The 22,593-nt window shown below is 43.1% G+C and overlaps 1 protein-coding gene across 1 annotated transcript in view; it reads right to left on the bottom strand.

Moving 5' to 3' along the window:
- NBAS (NBAS subunit of NRZ tethering complex) overlaps positions 1-22,593 on the bottom strand; it is a 1,303,215-nt gene that overhangs the window by 350,686 nt on the left and 929,936 nt on the right. The window contains exon 46 of the mRNA XM_082252487.1: positions 7,943-8,145. Within this exon, the coding sequence (XP_082108613.1) occupies positions 7,943-8,145 (203 nt within the window). The remainder of the gene's footprint in view (positions 1-7,942; positions 8,146-22,593) is intronic.

Below are 22,593 nucleotides of genomic sequence, written 5' to 3'. Positions count from 1 at the left end.
CAGTGCTGGTACACCACATTGTTCAACTGATACATGCAGTATTATGCAGATACATGGAAGGAGGCAATATAAATGAGTTTTATGAAGATCCAGCCTGCTTTTGTGTTGCAAAAGGGCACATTTAAACTAATAATCAGGGTACTGATCATCAGTACTGCCTCATCAGTGGCCATTAGTGTGCGCATTAGTGAAGCAGAAAATTGCTAAATTTTATAACAGAAAAACATTTTTATTTTCAATTTTTTTTTATTTAGAAAAAAAAAAATAAAAAACCCAGCGGTGATTAAATAACACCAAAGGAAAACTAAAAAAAAAAAAATGCTAAAAATTTGGTACAGTGTTACATGACAGAGCAATTGTCATTCAAAGCCGGGCAGGAAGAGGGTGAGAGTTCCCAGTATTGAAGTGGCTAGGCTCATTCCTCTACTGCAGTGTTTCTTAACCTTCTTTCAGTCAAGACAACCTTTAAAATTATAGACAATCTCAAGGCACCCTTTAAAAATATGGGCAGTCTTGAGGCAGCCCATTCTAAAATGTAAAAATGATTCTAATACATTGTAATTTTACAATGCAGAAACATCCACACCTGTAGGGCACCCAAAGTTTGAGGTGATTTTTTTTCTTCCAAAGCAAATACACTTTTGCACACTGGTACTGACTAGTATTCCAATGTTTCTCTTCTCCCTCAATTACTCTCTATCAGTCAACTAATGTAACCCCAGTGCTGAGGGAGAGAGGCAGCGGAGGGTCAAACAAAAAAGCTGTGGAGGCGATAGACATCCTCCTTATCAACTAATGGCATCATTGGTTGTTATGATGCCAGTGCTTAGAAAGTCGTAATGGTGCGTAATGAAAACCCGTGGCTTTGTGTAACTAAAAGGCAGGCTTCATCCACCCGCTGGCTTGTATACAATTTATGATAATTTTTTAGGCATTTTACCAAGCCATCCCTGAAGAGGTCTCAAGGCACCCTGGTTGAAATATACAGCTCTACTGTATCTATGGTGGGAGGCGTGGTTGTCACCAGGCAGTACTTCCTCTCTTCATCTCCAATACATGGGGAATGAGGAGCTTAGTAGTTTAAAGAAAATAATATTGTTTCTGCTTTCAGTTTAGCGCACATGAACTGACAAGGGCACTGCAATTCTGTATAAATTAACTGATATTTTCTGTACTTGCTGAAAATGTTCTTAGCGTAAAAAAAAAAAAAAAAAAAAAAAAAAAAAAAAGTAAGTATTGGAAATGCTGCAATACATTCAGATATTGTTATTGGGTTTTTATATCCTTTAACTTACAGAAAACACACCTAAAAAAATGCATGATCTATACATAAAACACCTGTTCACACCAGATGCTTTCAGGTGCATTTTTAAATACTCTTCACAATAAAACCAATATTTTCCAATCACATAAATATTAGTTCCAGTGCTTTTAAATAAAAATGTACAGCAGCATGTTTTTTGCTCCAGAATGTGTAAATGCACCAGAACGCAATGGTCAACACTATGATTATGCCTCTATCGGCAAATACCCTTAGCAAAAAAAAAAAAAAAAAACAATCCCCTTTAGATTTAACAAAAACAAAGGAACAAAATATTCTATGTACTTGCAGTCAAATGCAAAAAGCTGCTTACACTGTCCAGCCCTCCTCCCTCGGCACAAATCACTTACTATTAGAAGGTGTAAAAGACCTACAAGAGGAGAGGGGCCTCTGTGTCCCATGATGTACTCCAAAAAATGGATTTTACAGGTAAGCTGTAGAAAAAAATCCATATTTTTTTATCGTACATCATGGGACACAGAGCCATATTCATTACGTATGGGGATGTCCTATAGCAATGCATCTGAGGGGAGGGGGGGACACCATCAATACCGCCATCAGACCACAAAAAGTCTACATAGCTGCCTGCAGAACACTGCGGCCAAATGCAGACTCTTCCTGGGTCCTAACATCCACTTGATAGAATCGAGTGAACGTATGCACTGATGAACCAAGTCGCTGCTTTGCAAATTTGAGCCATAGAGGCTTGATGGCGAATTGTCCAAGAGGCACCTACTCTTCTGGTAGAGTGTGCCTTTATCAGAAAAGGTGGAACCTTCCCTTAAACCATATGCCTGAATAATAACCTGGCGAATCCAATGAGAAATTGTGGACTTAGAGGCTGCCTGCCCTTTCCTGGGCCCTTCTGGCAGCATGAACAAAAGATCAGTCTTACGAACCTAAGCCGACATTGTCAAGTAAGTCTTAAGAGCACGTACTACATCAAGAGAATGTAATAATCTTTCCTCCTCTGTTTGAGGATCTGGAAAAAAGGAAGGCAGTACAATGTCCTGATTTAAGTGAAACGCAGACACCACCTTGGGCAAAAAACCTGGGTGTGGACGTAGAGTCACCCTATCTTGATGTAAATTTAAGAATGGCTTTTTACATGCTATTCCTGATACTCTTCTGGCTGAAATTATCACAATAAAAAAGACCAGTTTTCTGGCCAAAAGAACCAGGGGGATATGCCCCATGAGCTCAAAAGGCTGTTTTTGTAAAAAACTGCCAGCGCTAAATTGAGGTCCCAATGACACAATGGTGGCTGCACTGGTGGAAGCATACATAATATCCCTTGAATGGAGGTTTGAACCAAGGAAAAAAAAACGGCAAGGCTGAAATTTGACCCTTAATAGTGCTACTTTACGTACTTGCAAGAAAGCTAGAATTCTCCTGATGATATGATATACTTGCGGGGATGATATTTCCTGTTTTCACACCAGGCAATGTAAGATTTCCAGACTCTGTAATAAATGCCTCTAGAGACTGGTTTTCTAGCATTTATCAGGGTAGAAACTGCAGGGCCAGATAAACCCCGCTCTTTCAAAATCAAGGCTGCAATAGCTAAGCCGTCAGAGACTGTAAAGAAGGGTGAAATATCGGACCTTGAGGGAGCAGGTCCAGAAGCAGTGGAAGAACCCAAGGCCTTGCCACTGTATTGTGTCCACAAGGAAACCCGGATACTACAGACACTGGACCGGCTGTAATGCTGACTTTGCCAAGTTCAGACTCCAACTGAGAAGTTCTAAGAACTGAACTGTCTGGAAAAAATTTCGGCTTAGAGCCAAAGCCAATAGATCTATTAGTAATAGATTGTCTAGATATCCTATCACTGATATCCCTTGAGACCTTATGGCAGCCAATACTGGAGCTAGGATCTTTGTGAACACTCTTGGAGCCGTAGCCAACCAGAAGGGCAGGGCCACAAACTGAAAATGACGGTTTTCTACTGCAAAGTGTAAAAAACTTTGATGGGCCTGAAAAACAGGCACGTAAAAGGTATGCATCCTTCATGTCTATGGATGCTAGAAATTCTTTTCCCTGCAAGGAGGCCATGACTGAACGAATTAACTCCATTAAATATAGAAAGTATGAATGTTCAGAAACTGGTTTAGAGCTTTGAGATCCAGAATAGGTCTCACGTCTCCCTTTAAGCTTGGGGACTACAAAAAGGTTTGGAGAAAAAAAAAAGACCTGAATCTTTCATCCTCTGGCACTTGTGTAATCACTCTTTGGGACCTTAAATGGTCCAGAGCCAGAAAAAAAAATATATTTTTAGAGGATCTGCAGGTATGTTTGTCTTTACAAACCGAGGATGCAGGAACACCCAAAATTCCAGTTTGTATCCCTGTGATATGGTGGAAATAACCCAGTTGTCCTGAATTATTTCTACCCAGGCCTTCGAGAACCATAGCAGCCTTCCCCCCACCCCATTGATTGGGGACACTCCTTCACAAGGAAGGCTTAGAGGTGAACTTGGTAGATCTCTGGGCCCAGGGTTTCTTCTGCCCTTGCCCTGAAGGCTTGGTCCTAGATCCAGATGGCTGGGGCCATCACAACTGCCTGAGATTAGAAGCACTGGGAGTCTGAGTGCTGGGAATCTTAAAGGGAGGATGTTGGCTTTCCCTCTTAATGGGCAGCATTGCACTCTTCCTCACAAAAAATCTTTTGAATATATTTATCCCGATTATCACCAAGTAGGTGTTCTCCATGAAAAGGAAAGCCAGACAGCAACTTTTTACACTTCAATTCCGCAGACCAGCTTTTTAGCCATATGCACTGTCAAAAGAACAAACCATGACATTTGCTGTATGGAGTCTTTAAGAGCATCCACTACAAAACAAAGTGCAAGATAGATCTGTCAAATCTTTCACAGACTCTCGAGAAGGAACCGTCCTGGAAACTCGCTTTATACGGTCTTTTAAAGACTGACAAACTCCTATAGCTGCTACTGCTGGTTGTATCGCAAACCCTGCAAAAGCAAAGGAGGCTTTTAGTAAAGATTCCAACTTCTTATCAGGTGGATCTTTAAAAACCTGGGCATTATCCACAGGACAAGTTAAACTTTTGTTAACTGAAGAAATGTCAGCATCCACAGTAGGTATACTCCATTTTCTTGTGAGTTTTTCCTCTATAGGATACAATAGTGATCCTATCAGGATGATCCTAATCAGCATACATTGCCTGCTGCAAGAGTGGATGTAAGAGAAAAGCCTGAGGACTATGAGGAGGGTGCAATGAGCCTAGAGAGGAAAAAGAGACTGCAGACATCTCTAAGGGAGGTCATTTGTATCCAAACTGGACCATTTCAGTGAGAGACTGAATTAACAACCTCTGAGATTGAGATGCCGAGCATGACTCCTCAGACCCTAACTCCCCAGAAGTGGATACCTCAGCTTGACCTTCTATAGGGTAATTTACAGCTACTTCTTCCACATCCTCTGCCCAATCCTGAACTGACTCAGGAGGGTGGCTCAGGTGAGGGGGGGTCTATTACGTTTCCTCACTCCTTGCGATGCTGCAATCATGTCAGCAATCTTACCCTCAAGGCCGGCTAATGCCGATGCCAAATCGTCCTTAGTAACGTAAGTTGCGGCAGAATCGCTAGGAGTAGATACTATGCCTGACAACCGTAATGGCTCAGATTAGCTAGTTGCCTCTGGCCCTTAAGGGGGAATAGACACAGAGGAAGCACGGCTAAGACCTTCAAGGTCTGACAGAGGCACCATAGCTGTGCTCCCCCCACTCCTCTTTCGGGAGGACATTGCTCTTAGGAAAGACAAACTTGAGGTACTAACTTTAGTGTACTCAAGACTTGTGCCAAGCTATCCAGCTTATCACACAAAACACTGATTATCCAAAAGATATAGAACCTGACTGTGCCTGTAAACATGCACACACAGTGACTCAAGCAACCCAGCTGCTGCACCTCTGTTTCCCTCCAGCCTTCTGACAGAGGCTTGTGCATAGGAACTATCTCCTTAAAATCCCGCCGTTTGCGGTTATACTGCACATGTGTGGCATGCTACGTGGTGTCCACGTGCATGCCAAACTTGTCACGACATGTTCCTTCTGCTCCAAGCATACACTTGTTTTTTAATAGCGAATATTTGCATGTGCGGACAATCCACCACAGACATGCCACTGAAGGCACTGCTTGATTCAGGGCTTCAGAGGAGATGGATGCATGGGCGCTTTCGCTCCAATGCGAAAAACTACACGCCAAACATCATGGGGGAGAGCAGCATAAGCAACCAAACATGCTTTGTCAAAGAGGATACCTTACAGGTAATCAGGCTGGGGTGAAAACACTGTTTAAACAAACAAGGTGTGCTTTAACATAACTGATACACCTACTGTTCTGCACAGGGAGCAAAGAAAATGTTTAAACAGAGTGTGCTTTGACACAGCTGATACACCTACTGATTTGCAAAGGGAAAACAAAAATGTTTAAACAAACCAGGTGTGCTTTGACATAGCTAATACACCTATTGTCTCTTGCAGAGACTAACATAGTGCATAAAAATATTTTTACAAATATTAAGTGGACTTACCAGTCCCGCCACAGGATTCTGTTCTGTAACGAGAATCCAATCTTCACCCATCACGGTGAGTTACTGCCACTTGCCAACCTTCAAGGACTGGGTCCCCTTGTTTGGGGGGGCCACTCCCTTGGACCTGTGGAGCACCCTGTCAGAGCGCCTTTAGGGTTAGTTTTACTAAGGGACCGGATCCCAGGGTCCAGTGCCTAAAAAGGACAACGTTACAGGCAAAACCTCGTATCTGCTTTCCCGAGGCTCAGTTACCATCTTTTTAGCCATTTACTTTTTTAGATGGATCTGATTGCTACCCTTTTAGATTCAGCGATCTTTGATCAGGGTATGTAGCATAATCTTCTTTCTTTTTCTTTAGAAAAAACATAAAATGTGGAGAGCGTCTTGGCAGTGACTATCACCTTTAGGACAATGGTGAAAAAACAGAGGTACTTCCTGTACAGGAGGGGTTATATAGGGGGGCTTCCTGTCCGATTGGTTGCCAGTGTCCATTCACCTGAAGGTGGCCTATAACCCATACGTGAATATGGCTCTATGTCCCATGATGTACGATAAAGAAATGAAGTTTGTGCTTGCCTCACCCTGTCTTCCACCCATGGCGCCTAGGCGAGGATGATGTCATACTAGCTAAGCTAAATCCTGGGGAAAAACAGAACAGCCAAAATCCTGTGAGAAAATATTTTGTAATGAACTGGTGTCTTCCTGCAATATTTTGCCTTCTCTAAGTTCCCCAGGAATCTCCATATAAGGCTCATTACATTAATATACATTTTTAGTAACAGTAGACAACTTGAAAGGGGGCCCCAGGCAATTTGAGCAGACCTTGTATTTTACAGTTCTTTAAAGTAGAATATGCAAAACTTTTTTTTTTTTTTTTTTTTCATGTTTTGGATTACTTTTCTGGTGACAACCCATAATTTGGAAATTTCTTTTACTTTCACTTTCAAAGATAATGGTAAACAGGCCAAATAGAGATGGAAAATCTCCTTAATAAAGAACACAGACAGCAAAAAAAATCTTAGTTGTTCTAATCCATTTCCACTCTATCCAAGACTAAACGTTTTTTCTTTATTTATACTTTAATACGGACATTGACAGCAGTCAAAGACCTGCATACTGCATTTCCATACTGGTCCAGGATCCAAGAGCACATAGGAATTACTCTGAATGCAAGCAAAGGGGATTTAGAAGAACATCCCAGAGACTGTATAATAATTTAGAACTGATGAAGTCTTGTTCACCTAGTATCCTTTTGACATATGCTGTAGTTCTTCCCATGTTTGTGTAAAGTTCTTCCTTACAGGCATATGCCGTTTATGAGCATGTGTGTTCAAATTATTCCAGTAAACCACCCTCTGAGTGCAGGTTAGAGGAATTTATTAAAAGAGATGTATGTTGTTTTTTTTAAAGAATAATTTGATGGTGCATCTCTCGCCCGGCGCCTGTAACACTGAGAACCCAAACACCGCTGATCACTCAGTTCCCATAGCACCCTGCTCTGCCCCCCCTCCCCCACGTGCGGGGTGGCGGTTTAGGCATATTAGCAAGCAACGGAGACAGGTGCCGGTCAAGCCATGTGGGCAGATCCCGACTTCATTGTCGCGATCTTCCCCGAGCCTGGACCAGCTCTGTGATGTCAGCCAACAGCGGGGTTCAACCCACTGTCTCCTTAAAAAACAGGTCACAGGAGTGCAGAACAAATTGCACTCCTATAATCCACAGGAGATGTACAGCCAAACAAGCTTTGGCTGTACTTCTTCGTTATTCCTATGAGCTTAAACGGCACAGACACACTGGCTGAAATAAAGCTCTGTTCAGGTAAAGCTACGCCTGCAAAAGTGGAGTTTTTTTATGTCTGTGTGGATGAGTGAGGACGTTAAGCATAAAAACATGCCCATTACTGTACACATAAGATTGTGAACAAACCCTGAGATTGTACATTCTTTTGGGGCAGAGACAGATGTGAATTACGGAACATTTGTTGTTGTATATACAGAACCTACAAATAATTATCACACCACAATCATCAGTGTACATCAAAAATAAATGAAGGAGGTGGTAAGATTACCTGAGCACAGATATGATTCTTTGTGTTGCACACTGAACAATGTCCTTTGGACCAAGGTTGGAGTCCCCCACAGCTACTTCAAGTAACTTTTGAATAGTGTCTACAGGTTGACCATCTATACACATTGCGACTGCTAGATGCCTCAGCTTTTCCTTCTCAGACCTCGACAGGTCATATAAGTAGGAGTACTGTCGCACGCCATCCTGAAAAGAGAAAAACCACACTGGTCAAAGAATTGAAGAGAATTTCTTTCTGGTATTTCTGATACAATGACGCAAGAGCCTAGTGGCCATTGTGCACCCAAAAAAAGCTGCCAAGTTCCCACCCCAGAAGATACATAGCCCCTTATCTCTACATGGTAATATAAACTTAACAGAGGTTAGATCTCTTTATAACGCAAAAGAAATGGAACACACAACACAAAGGTAGGCAGGAATATTTGGATACTGTGGATAAGAACAGAAGGTTTCCTTTAAGATATTAGGAGCCAAAGCGCCACTTATTAATGTTCTACCCATTAAGAGAACTGTTATTTTTGGGTCGAGTAAACTGACCTACTTTTACATAGCGTAAGCTTGCATTCTTCTTTTAAATTTACAATTATTTAATATGACTAACCAAAAAATATATAAACAGACATTGATTACTGAATGAAGAAACAGATTGCAAATAGAAATCAAAGAAGTTAACTGAAAAAAACGACTTTATTTCCTAAAAAGAGAAACCGTAACCTTGCCTATTCAGGGCAAAAAGACAGAGTAGGCACAAAATCCACCTTGAATCCCTGATACTCACCTGGCTACCACCTCTTTGCCACTGCTTCTGATATCACAGCTGACACAAAGTATAAATGAAAGCCAATTTTTTTTTTTTTTTAGTTTAGGCAAAGGGATTTGAACAACTGTCAGTTTTTATTGCAACGTGTGTCCTGTTAGGGAGATTTACCCTCTCTATATTTGTTGTTTACCATTATCATTGAAAGTGAAAGCAAAAGAAAATCCCAAATATGTGGTTTGTCAGCAGAAAGGTACTAGAGAGGAAATCTTTCAATCGGGACAGTATTTCTGCAGACCTAGGGGGCCACAAGGGATTCCCTTAATTTGCAGGGATTTCCTCTCACTTCCTGTTTTGGCTGTGGGACAGGAAGTGAAGGTAAATTGCCCCAATAGGACACAAATGGCAAAAAAATAAAATAAAAAATACTGACAGGAGTTATAACTCTCCCTTACTCTAAAATTCTAATCTAAAATTGAAAAAAGTTTTGCCTATAGTTCTACTTATAATTTCCAATTGTCAACTAATGTCATACACTAGGGGGAGCAGTGAAATCGTTGGTTCAGTCATGAGATGGTACTCATCACTGTCACATAGGAGGAAGAGACCTACTTCTCCATACCTGGAAGTAATGGGTATTTTCGCAAGACTACGGCAGTGGAAGGAGCAGTTGGGGTCAGCTGCACCCCTGTGTACAGACTCTTTTAATTAAGCCTGTGCTTTGCCCATGCAGGACCAAGGAAAAGGTTCACATTGGAACTCCCCCCCTGTAGTGGCTTTTACTTGGCTTTGCTTTCTCATAGCACCATTTGCAGGGAAAGCAAATGGAAATAGATGGTACTTCAGTGTATGGCATTCCTTTCACATGACAGTGCTGGTGCTTGACTGCTCAGGCACACAGTGTGGGTGCAGGGAAAAAGTCCTCAGCTCTATGTAAACTACAAGTGGAAACTATTACCTTACACATGGTTTCTCTTCCTTGTGGGTAAACAGAGTTGCAGTGGAGAAAAGTATAAACTGCTGCAGAGCCTGGCAATTAAAATTATATAGCACAGGATTTCCACGATGCTATGGTTTTTTTTTAAAGATAAGAGACTGCATAACAAAATCTGCTTGCTTTTTGACTCACTCACTCTGATTGAAACTTTGTAAAAAGTAAGTCACACGCAGGAATATCGAGGGATAGCAGTCACTACCCTAAGTCAATCATGCTTGTATAAATTTCAGCTTGAGCTACTGAGCTCCATGACAGGCTATTTCAACAGCTACGTTAATTAGAGCCTGGAAACATTAAATAAATACACAATATTAATTTGCAAAATGTGTGTCTAACTTTTTTTTTTTTTTTTTACTCATGACTGTAGTGAATAAAGAAAATATGCAAGGTGCTGTGGCACCTAGACTGGCATGCTACTTCAAATTTTGAGGGATTGCCAGAAATACAGCCCCTTCTGGCAATAGGTCCTACAGATTGTTCACAAACTTACGGACTTCTCCCTTTTCCACAACCCAGCTGCAGTACTTCTCAACTTGACTCCATTGTGCAGCAAGAGATACCACAGGTCCTCACTGAAACTTTTCCTGAATGCCGCTTAGGCATGCATCCCCAGCATGTGGAAACAACAATCCCCACCTACCGTGTCACAATGGTTTGCCAGGGTAAACTATATCTAATAGATGGAACACTTGACTGCTGACCTCAGGGACAAGACAGAGGTACACATCACAAACTGGTAATATGGCGACATTTCTTATTTTTTGGATTAATATTTAAGCTATTCTTAAATTGAGGTTACTCCTTTCTGGAACTCGACTCCTTGTGCCATCAACCCCACTGTGGCCTCCCAACAACCCCCCCCCCCCCTTTTGTACACCATAGGTGTCTACTTTTTTACCCTAAAACTATTGGAAAATATTACCCAATATGCAAAGTACAACTGCTCTGAGGCCAAGGAAAGGTGTCCTCTACTAAAGGGGGTTATTGGCTATCCCCTACCTTATACTGGTACTGTGCCTATGAGACATACTATCTTCTAGTATGAACATGATAGTAATGTCCTCCTACAAGTTTTCCACTTCAATGTAATGTAGTTTTTCTATGGGCATTTCTGCCCTCAGACTTAAGTTTTACCATGTTAATGTGGCGGTTCCTTGTTTATTGCATTGTTAGTGTATTCCACACTGCAATGTGCACATTTCTGCTGATGGATGTGATCAAGAATGTGATATCATGTCATACAACTATGTTCTGTCACATTCCCTTAAATAAAGAATTGAAGGAAAAGTACAGCCAAAGCTCGGTTTGGCTGTACGTCCCCCTGTGAATCACAGGACTGCAGATTGTTCCGCACTCCTGTGACCCGTTTTTAGCAGACATCTGCTGATGTCACAGAATCGGTCCAGGCTTGGGAAAGATCACAACCATATGGTTGGGATCCACCCATACACCTGGACCGGCACCTGACTTAGCCTCCCAGTGAGTCACTGAAAGCCTGAGCTAGCTGCTCCCACCCCCTCCACAGCCCAACGCTCCAGTGAGTATGGGGGGGGGACAGAGCAGAGGGCTGGTGACTGACAGTCAACAGCTCTCAACTCAGGGAGCTTTGAGAACTGATCCCTCGGTTCTCAGAAGTCCCTGAGCAGAGAGCTGTTGACTGTCAGTCGCCGGCTCTGTGCTCTGCCCCTCCTCTCAACCTCAGCGTTAGAGCCAGCCAGGGCGGTGCGCTGTGTCCTTTGGGACACAATGAGTATATTTGCTAGCACACCATGGATCATCAAGTAGAGTACAAATGGTTTTAATTGAAGCATGATCACATTGCAAAAAAGTTTCAGGGTCACGCAGAACCCCATCACCAGGCATGTAATGTCGAAGGGGTCTTGCATGACTCCAAAACGTTGCACTAACTTTTTTGTGATGTGATCATGTTTTAATAAAAACCTTTTGGATTCTACTTGATAATCTGCGCTGTGCTGGCAAATATCCTCATTGTGGGCTTTTTGATCCAATTTCCAGCTGATGGTTGCTGCAGCACCTAAAACTCTATAGAGTTTTCTCCAGGAACGTGTACGATGGGAATATGGAATACCATGTGTCCCTGGAACACGGTGCATTACGATCTCGGTAAAGAGCCGATGATGAGGCTCTTTATCCATGTGATTAGCTGTGTCCGATCACAGCTGATCACATGTAAACAAGGAAATACCGGTTATCGACTTTCCTCTCCTCACACTGACAGCATGTGAGGAGAGGAGAGACAATCAACAGCATTTCGCTTACAGGGAAGATCTGCAAAGATAATCAGGGCACTGATCATCAGTGCCCTGATAATCGGTGCAGTCCCAACAGTGCCCAGCAGTGATGCCAGTCAGTGCTGCCTTTCAGTGCCTGCTCATTAGTGCTGCCCATTAGTGCCCGTAAGTGATGGAAATCAGTGCCCATTAGTGTCGCCTATCAGTTTCCCGCATATTAATGCCACCACATCAGTGCCGTCTCTCAGTGTCCATCAGCGCACATCAGTGAAGGGGAAAAACTACTTTTTTTCCCAAAATGTATAAAAATTTAATTTAAGAACAGCGCTGCATGACCGTGCAATTGTCATTCAAAGTGCGACAGCACTGAAAGCTGAAAATTGGTCTGGGCAGGAAAGGGGCGAAAGTGTATTAAAGTTGTTAAAAAAATAAATAAATTATTCAATTTTATTTATTTAAATTGTGTACGATTCTGCATGTTATAAAATGGCATTTCCAAGATGGGCTGCAACATAGCCTGAAGAGATGAGTGGCTTCATGGGATGGTTCGTCACCACCACTTTCAGGGGGAAAAGACTTTGGTGCTTGGAATTAAGGCAAGTGTTCTTTACTAAATCATCAGCATGGGAAAAATAAGCATTTTTTTCTGCATCTTCTGGGGAAGAGGGGAGGCATTTCAATTATTTGTGGCCAGCCCGGAGTTGGAGTTTAATATGGAAGTATCATGTTTAGAGCCTGTTATAGCATTAGGGGGCTCCATCTAGGTTATGTGTTACCAGGGCAGAGGTATCTGGTAAGGATGAAGGACAGGTAAGCAAGGAAGATATTATTTTTATTCAAAGATGATGTTACACAGTGAAAGCTGGCACTGATTCTTTATTCTTTATTCAGTTTTCCCTCATTAATTTTCCCTTCCCTTCAGCATCTCAAACCATCATTCTGACAAGTAACACTCCCTCAACCTAACATTCTAGAACTGCATGTAGGAGGTGGGCAGAACATAATTATGCAAATGTAGGACTACTTTCTCTTAACAAGACATGTGCACTTTAAAGTGCATTTTACCTTTCAACCATTTGCCCAATTATATGATTACATTCTGTAAATGCACATTCCGCATCCTGAAAAATACTCCACGCCTCTTCTTGCACAGATATAAATACTTGTATTTACGTGCGTTTCTTACTCCTGGCTAGAAAGGAATTATTCCTACAGTAAAAGTCTCTACTGGACAAATAAAATCATTTTAATACCAACAAAAACATCTTTATTCTGGTGTAAGGGGAAGATTGTGGGCAACAGCTAAACCCCAGGCAGAATGTAATTTATTGTCCTGGGCACGCCTGAGAATTTCTAAGTAGGTCAGAGGCTCGGGACTTGCACTTAATCTCAGCAGGAAGCCAGGAAAAGGGATAAAAGAGACATTCAGCTACAACAGAACCTGAATTAATAACAAATAATACATCAAACTAGATTATATTTTACCAGTGTATGGAAATACATTTGATACATATGGTGCTTCTTGTCAAACTTACAAAAAAATAAAAAAGGTTATGCCCACTAGCTAGTTGTATAAAAATGAGCTTCAGAAGTCTCTGTACAGAAATGCACAACTCCAGCACCAGGTACCAGCTGATTACAAATGTTGAATATGGGTGGTTCAAATTTTGACCACATAATCTGCAAAATTTAGCACTGTCCTCAGCATACAGATAAACCTTTGTGTTCCAAATTGGGATTACAGGGGGTCAAAATCTGATGCAGATCTCCCACACACAACGTTCTTTTTATGGGGGATAATTAATTTATGTTGTTTTTTTGAACTAGGAGCTTGCAGCAGTGAAGGGTTCTAGCTCCAAGACCACACTTGTATTGACTAACAGCCAAGAACCTTTGTCTCTCAATCAAGCAATCAATATGACGGCCAAGCATAGTGATTACATAGGTTTGTTTAAAAAACAAACCCACAGGCTCAGTAGTCATTGTGGCTGGCCCAAAGCAAGGCACAGTGACACTGACAAAAATTATTACTGAAATAAAAAGTGACTTATCTCTATTTCTTTTGGATACTTGCATTGGAGATATAATCTGTAACGATATTTAATGTATTAGTATTTGGAATACACTGGCCCTTTTTTTTGGGTGTATGTGCAATGGTTTACGCATGATGCTACTTATGATTGAGAGAGTTAAAATGTAGCTGCTTTTATCAAAAGTGAAGAATTTTTATCTACTCTGTGATGTATGTTTTGTTGAGAGTTTATACCTTGAAAGTCCAGGGATTTTTTTTTTTTATGTGTTCATCCTGGGATATGATGCAGTCTTTTTGGTTCTCTACATGATCCCTGCTATCTTTCTATATCTTATCCCTAGCTCTTGACAGGGCCCACCCACCACAAGAATTGGTGGAAGCGACCTCAGCTCTGCCCTACAGTCTATAGTGATTATTACCTCTCAGAGGTTCTCTTTCCACAATTCTTGGGGTTAATTCATTTTTAACACAAACGTTGCCGCTCCTACTCTTTTCCCACTAACCCGCTTCCCTACTTTCATTTACTTGGAGGGTTTTTTCCCTTCCTTTTTCACTTCTTGTATAGTGCACACTGGCTTATACTGAACAACCTTTTGTCCCTACTTATCAGCCATTTTCTGATGTGTCAACGAGGCCAGCTTCCGATACTAAGCTACTTGTACCAGTCCTACCCATCTACATATTTGAGCATATGTATTCTACATTACACTGCCTGCATTCTCTTCAGATGTGTGACTTAGGCATGACTTTACACATTATCTGGCTGTGTCCTGTATGGTTATTGTACATGTATTTATGGCTGACTTTTTAAAAAAAAAACATATTTAAAAAAATAAAGATTTAAAATTATTATAAGCTGTTAAAATGTATATTTTTTTTGCAAGGGGGCAAGACTGATAACATGAGGAAGGATTAGGGACACTGTCAAGGTTTTTGCTACTCAAATTCGTATTTCTCTTCTCTTACTGTCCTGCTGACAACAGTTTCACCAGACAAGAAGTGATGGAAATTATTATTATACATGAATTTACAGGATTTATATAGTGTCAAAAATTTGCCCAGCGCTTTACAACATGACAGACAGTACAGTTACAACACAATTCAATACATGATGAAGTCCTGCTTGTTAGAGCTTACAATCCAAATGAGAGGGTCAAGTGATACAAAATTTAATAACTGTGGGGAATGGGCAGATGGAGATAGTGGAAATACAGTTGTTAGATGGAGGCAGGATAGGTTTCTCTAAAGAGAAGGGTTTTCACGGGTTGCCTAAAAGTAGACAGTGTAGGAGATAGTCAGACAGATTGGGGTGGAGAGTTCCAGAGGAAAAAAGAAGCTCTGGAGATTTTGGGTAAGCGGAAGCCAGTGGAAGTAATGACAGAGAGGAGTAGCAGACACTGAACGGTTGGTAAGGTGGATATGTCTGGCAGCATAGTTCATAATAGACTGAAGGGGGGATAGACTATGTAAAGATATTCCAATGAGGATGGAGTTTAAATAGTCAAGGCGAGAGATGACCAGGGAGCGAATTAGAAGCTTTGTGGTGTCATTTGTTAAGAAGGGGCATTTTTTTTGGAGATGTTGCTTAAGTTGAGGCCACAAGATTTAAACAGTAATTGGATGTGGGGCCAAAAGGAGAGTTCAGGGTCCAGGATTACACCTAGCATCCTGGCATGCAGGGACAGACTGATAGTTGTGCCATCGATCTTCACAAAGAAATAAGAGGAAGGGGCACATCGGGGAGGAACTATAATGAGCTTAGTTTTAGGTAGATTGAGTTTAAACAAGTGTTGTGACATCCAGACTGATCTATTTGTCAGTAAATTAGTGATGCATGAGGAGATTGATGGAGTGAGCTGGAAAGGAAAAAAAAAAAGATTTTGGTGTCATCAGTATAGAAATGGCATTTAAAGCCATAGAAGGCTTCCCAGAGAGGAGGTGTAGATCAAGAAAAGGAGAGGTCCAACAAGAAAACCTTGGGAGACCCCAAGTGGAAAAAAGGAAGAGGAGAAGAGAGGGTAGAATAGGAATAGTAAAAGTCACTGAACGCGTGGTGAGATAGGCAAGATGTGAACCAATGAAGAGTACAGTTACAGTGACAAAAATGGGATTTTTAACTTACCCTAAAATCCATTTCTCTGATGTTGACTGACAGACACAGCTCCTGGTATTCATAACCATTGGGTTATACTGCCCCCTACAGGAGTAGGACACTAGGCAGAAAAAAATTCTGGCTACACCCATTAGGAGTCCAATGAGGTATACTTCCTCTCTCTGCTATAGCCACTCAGTTTTATAAAAAGCAGTCTCAGGAGAATAATAACCCCACAGAGGGGTGTGTGTTGTGTCTGTCAATGAACATGAGAGAAATGGATTTTACGGTAAGTCAAAAATCCCATTTTCTTTTTCATTCATTGACGGACACAGCTCCTGGTATTCAAAACCATTGGGACGTCCCAAAGCAGTGTTAAACATGAGGGGTGGGAACAATCAAAAAATTCCTAAGGCTAAACATTAGCCAATCAGGCAACAAGGGCTCAACCAAACAACCGGAGCCCTCCTGAAAAAAAAAAAAACAAAACAATACACCCTCAAAGAGGACCAGGTCCTCTTAAATAGCAGCCTGCAAAAACTTGTGGCCAAAGGAAGCATCCGCAGATGCCAACACATCCACTTTATAAAACTTTGTAGAAGTGTGCAACAATGACCAGGTGGCCGCCTTGCAAACCTGTGTCATTGACTCCCGATGACGGAATGCCCAGGAGGCACTAAGCGCCCTAGTAGTGTGCGCCTTGACAGGGAAAGGAGGAACCTGACCTCTGATGGAATAGGCCTGAACGACCGTCTGATCCATCTGGAAATGGTCGCAGAGGAAGCAGACAACCCTTTTTCGAGGTCCATACGTGAGCACAAATAGAGAGTCTGACTTTCTGAAAGACTCCGTAGCTGCCAGGTACATCCTAATTGCCCGGACCATATCCAAGGCATGCAAGACAATATCCTTCAGATGTTTAGGCCTGGGACACAGGGAAGGAAACACAATGTCTTCATTCAAATGAAAATCAGAGAAAACCTTTGGAAGGAACGAGGAACAGGGGTGTAGAACCACCTTATCCCTGTGAATCATCAGGTAAGGTGAACAACAGGACAACGCCACCAGTTTTGACACCCTGCGTGCAGAATTGATAGCCACTAAAAAGGCCACCTTCTGAGACAACATAAGCAGGGGAATCTCCCGAATATTTTCAAAAAGGAGGCTTCTGCAGAGCCCGCACTGGAGGAACCAAATCTCAGACACCCTGAAGAAAAGTAAGCACCAGGGAGTGTGTGGCCAAAGGTCATTGGAAGAAGACCGGCAAAGCTGACACCTGGACCTTGATTGTACTCAAGGCCAATTTCTGTTCAACCCCCTCCCCCGTTGAAGGAAGGTTAGGATCCGAGCCACCAGGAAGGAGCGAGAAGGAACCCCAAGAGACTCACACCACGCAATGTACGTCTTCCACGTACGATGGTAGATCTTCCTAGAAGTAGATTTCCTATCTTTCAACAGAGTAGCAATCACAGACTCAGATAAACCCCTATCCCTCAGCACCTGGTGTTCAACAGCCAAGCCGTCAAAGCCAGCGACTGTAAAGCAGGATGGAAGATCGGTCCTTGGGACAGAAGATCCTCCCTGAGAGGAAGTTTCCAAGGAACGTTGGTGACCAGCCGCACCAGATCGGCGTACCAAGGCCAGTCCGGAACCACTAAGATGACCAGAATTCCTTCTGCCTTAATCCTGTGTAGAAGCCTTGGCAGAAGCTTGAGAGGAGGGAAGGCGTAAATCAGCCAATACTGACCCCACGGGGCCACCAGCGCATCTGTGGCGTCTGCCAGAGGATCCCTTGACCGAGCCACAAACCTCTGCACCTTTCTGTTGAGCTGAGACGCCCAACAGATCCACCTCGGGAGTGCCCCACTGGAGACACAGCTGATGAAACACATCCGGATGAAGGGACCATCATCACCCCCCTGGTCTAACGCCTGCCGACTGAGGTAATCCGCCTGCCAATTTTCCACCCCGGGAATGTGTACGGCAGAGAGGGCTGGAACAACCGTTCTGCCCACCTTAGAATACCTGCTACCTCCAGAGCCACCAGGACACTTCTTGTGCTTCCTTGATGATTGACATAAGCCACGGATGTGGCATTGTCCAATTGAATGCGCACTGAACAACCCTGAAGATGATCCGCCCTAAGATCCAGACACAGTCTGATCATTTAGAGTTCCAAGTTATTGATCGATAGTATGGATTCTTCCTGCATCCAGATCCCCTGAGCAGAATGCTTGCCGAGGACGCCTCCCCAGCCGGACAGGCTGGCATCCGTGGTGACCACCATCCAATAAAAGGGGAGGAAGGATTTTCCCAGCCGATGCGCCGGAGAACGAAGCCACCATATCAAGGACTCCCTCGTTCCCCGACGGATCTGATATTCCAGAGACTGGGTCTTGTGCCATTTGGTCAGAATCTCCCTTTGCAGGGACCTCGTATGGAACTGTGCAAACTGAACCGCCTCGAAGATAGACACTATCAGGCCCAGCACCCGCATGCAAGTCCAGAGGGACGGCCATCTATTGGACAGCAGGAGACGAATTGCAGCCTGCAATTTCTGGAGTTTATCCAGAGGAAGGAGCACCCTGGCTAAGGCCGAGTCCAGAGTAAGGCCCAGATAGTCCAGCTTTGTGGGCGGAACAAGAGCAGACTTCTGAAAATTCTGACTCCAGCCAAACTACCACAGAGTCCGTATTGTGATCTCCAGGTTGTCCACCAGAGCATAAGGAGACTCGGCACGCAGGAGGAGATTGTCCAAGTAGCCCAGTACCACGATCACCCGTTGGCACAGCAAGGCTAGCACCGGGGCTAATACTTTTGTGAAGACCCGAGGAGCAGAGGCGAGACCAAAGGGTAATGCCACAAACTGATAATGCTCCTCTCCCACAGCAAAGCAGAGAAAACACTGGTGACTGACACATATTGGAATGTGAAGGTAGGCATCCTTGATATCAGTAGAGGAGAGGAAACCCCCCTGATGCAGTGATGCCGCCACAGTTCGAACGGACTCCATGCTGAACTTCAGTACTCGCACAAAGCAGTTTAGCGCCTTGAGGTCCAGGACTGGGCACACTTTGCCTTCTTCCTGGAAATTGTAAACAAGTTTGAGTTAAAACCCTGAAAACCTTCCGAGGTCGGAACCGGGACAATCAGCCCTTGAAGGAACAAGTCTTGTACCACCCCAAATAGGCCCTTTAAGCAGTCTGGGGACAGGCGCAAGTTGGAAGGAAAAAAACTTTCTGGGGGACAAGAGCGAAACTCAATCTTGTAGCCGGACCGAATTACTTCGTGAACCCACTTGTCTTGCACCTGGGAAGTCCACAGGTCCGGAAATCAGCGAAGATGTCCCCCCCACCCCCCAATACGGGTGAGGATGCACCTTCATGCAAAAGGAGCCCTGTCCCTAGATCTGGAGAAGCCCGATCTTGGCTTGCCAGACCAGGTTTGTTTGGTTCCTTCAGAAGAGGCCCTGAAAGGCTTTGAGCCCATGTCAGTCGAGGGACAAAAAAAACTTCTTATGAGCTGAGAAGGAAGGCCCAAGTCTACGACAAGGTTTCTTGCCCTTAATAGCCTGAAGAAGAAAAGTACTCTTCCCCCCTGTGAGACCTTTAATGTTGTCATCCAGGGTAGCTCCAAACAGGCGATAACAAAATGGCAGCCCGCCCAGCACCACGAGGCATACAGGGACCCAGGATTGGGAGACCAGGCCTCAAAGACAGATCCAGGCAGGACTCGGCCCCCATCACCAGTTGGCACCCTGCCCCCACCCCAGGAAAGTGGCCAGACCACCCAAGCCCCAGCATGTAGGGGGCATGTAGGGGGCAGAATGAGGGACTCAGCAAGGGGGGGTGCCTGTGGGAAGGAGACAAACCCGGGGATCCGACCGTCCTAAGGAGGGGCCCAAGTCCACCCCAAAACCATGCAGGGGGAGAGGGGGGACAGATACTCACCAAACCAGGAACCAGGCGGGCACCGCTCCAGACAGAACCCCTCTCCATCTGCGTGCACTGGCTGGCCACACTGGGGTGACCACTGGCAGTTGAGAAATCCAGGAGAAAACAAAATTCCATCTAAAAAGAAAAAACTGCCAGGGCCAAAGATCCCAGCAAGGAACTAGGTCCTTACTCCTGACTAGGCACAAAAAAAAAAAAAAAAAACTGAGTGCCTATAGTAGAGAGAGGGAGTATACCCCCTGGGACTGCCCATGGATATAGCCAGAATTTTTTTTCTGCCTAGTATCCTACTCCTGTAGGGGGCAGAATGGTTATGAATACCAGGAGCTGTGTCCGTCAATGAAGGAGAAATTAATGCAGTTTTTTGAGGAGGAGGGGATGATCAACTGTATCAAAGGAGGCACAGATGTCCAAGAGTAAGAGTACAAAATCATGACTATTGGTTTTAGCCATTGGTAAACAGTTTGTGAGTTTTACTAAGAGCAACTTTTGTGAAGTGTTGCAGCTGAAATCCAGACTGAAGGGGATCAAGAAGACTATTCTCACTTAGGTGGTAGTTCAGGCAGTTGTAGACCAGGCGTTCAAGGAGTATGGAGGTGAAGGGGAGCAAGGGGATGGGTCATGGGTTGTTAAGAATGGTAGGATCCAGCAAAGGCTTTTAAAACGGCAGGACAGAATTAGGATGTTCCTCCTATGTTTTAAGTCATTGTCGGTCAACTTGAAAATCAGAGAGAGCCTCAAGTGTGGCCCTCAATAACTTCCAGAGGGCAGCATAATAGCAGCGCAGTGCAAAATGATTGGGCTTCAAAGTGCACCTCAACACCCAAAAAGTGAAATTTTTTGCAGTGTATTACAATGCCATGTAAGGTCAGAGTACAGTAACTCCAGCATTGGTGTCAGTAATCATATCTCCAGCAATGGTCTCAGTGGATGCAATAATAACCCCCAGCATTGGTGTCAGTGAATGTATTAATTACCCTCAGCTTTGGCATCAGTGGACAAAATAATAACCCTCAATATTGGCATCGGTGGATGCAATGATAACCCCTAACATTGGCATCCATGGACACAATGATAACCCCCAGCATTGGCGTCAGTGGATGCAATGATAAATATTTCCCAACATTGGTGTCAGTGGAAGCAATAATAGCTCCCAGCACTGGTCTCAGTACTATTAAATCCCCATTCTCATTTGTGGTCAGTGGCATATAAATTTAACTTTGAGGATTTATTGTCCCACAGTGTGTACAGTTACAGAGGCAGGCACTAGGTTGTTTTAAAGCTTTCCTAGACCTCATTTACAATAGTGGTTGGGAGGCAGTAAAGTTACAAGGCAGCAGAGGGGTCTGTACAGAAGTCACGACCCATTCAGCACCTGTCAAATGCTTCAGAGCACTGCCAGGTTAAACAATGCCTTACTGCTTTTAAAAAAATGTATACACTTGAATACCTATAGGATGGCTACAGGTTTAATTTAAGGAACAACCTGTGTATAAACATAGCCTATGCCTCCAACTCCATATCTCTCTCATTCCTAAAGATCAGTAATTGCCAAATGTCCTTAGCCTGGCTACAGGTTCAACTAAAAAAAAAATACTCCTACCATTTATCTGGCACTAAAGTGGAACTTAAATTATAAAGAAGAATTATGTAACACCCAACTTCCCCCCACACACACTTACAATAAATAAGAATGCAGACGTCACAGTAGACAAACACTGGTTGCAGCTTGTAGCAGCCTAGTAAAGTGGTTTTGTGAACACTGGCTCTCATCAAGCTAGTTGACAGCAGTACTACACCTGGTCTGGACTGCTACATTGACATCAATGAGCTGCATGTATACTTGCTTAAGACTAATAGACACACGTAAAGAATAATTGAAATATGCATTACTCTTTTTAATCAGGGTTAGTGCATGCATCCTTTAAGAGAAAAAGAAAGACTCTCATCAAAATCTATTACTTTCTTATTGGGTGGAGGGTGATGAATGTAACACGAGTTCAAAATTATATTTTCTTCACAGTATAAAAATGAAGACCTTTTAGTGCAAAGTTTCAAGGATCCACTGGTTGTCTCCATGCTTCATGTCAATGTCTTCAGAATAACTGAATTAAGGGGAATCTTTTGACCTTTGGGTACATAAGAGCAATTTCTATAGCAAGGGGAGGAATTAATAAGAAGAGCTTCATAAGTCCAACACTCACTAATGTTACTGACCAATGATCTTGGGCAGCCAACTCCATTCCTGGTTTCATTTTAAAGAAAGTGAAGAAGAAGCATTTGAACCCTAAACTTTTTTTTTTTTTTTTTAGCTTTGAATATAGAAATAAGGAAATCTGCTCTCCCCAGTTGTCCTAGTGACCACTGGGACTTAAAGAAATGGGAAATAAAAAAATGTCAGATGTCATCAGAAAAGGAGCAAAGAGAACATTTGTTCCTGTTACAACAGCAAAAAAACTGGATTTCTCCCACTTTGAATAATTTTCTCCTTTGTTTTTTCTACAAGGCAGGATGTAAAGAGAAATCTCCCCAGTGGAACACACGGCAAAAT

Source organism: Pelophylax lessonae, assembly GCF_965119305.1.
Source record: "Pelophylax lessonae genome assembly, chromosome: 3".
NCBI lineage: Eukaryota > Metazoa > Chordata > Amphibia > Anura > Ranidae > Pelophylax > Pelophylax lessonae.
This window is presented reverse-complemented; position numbering and strand designations above follow the sequence as displayed.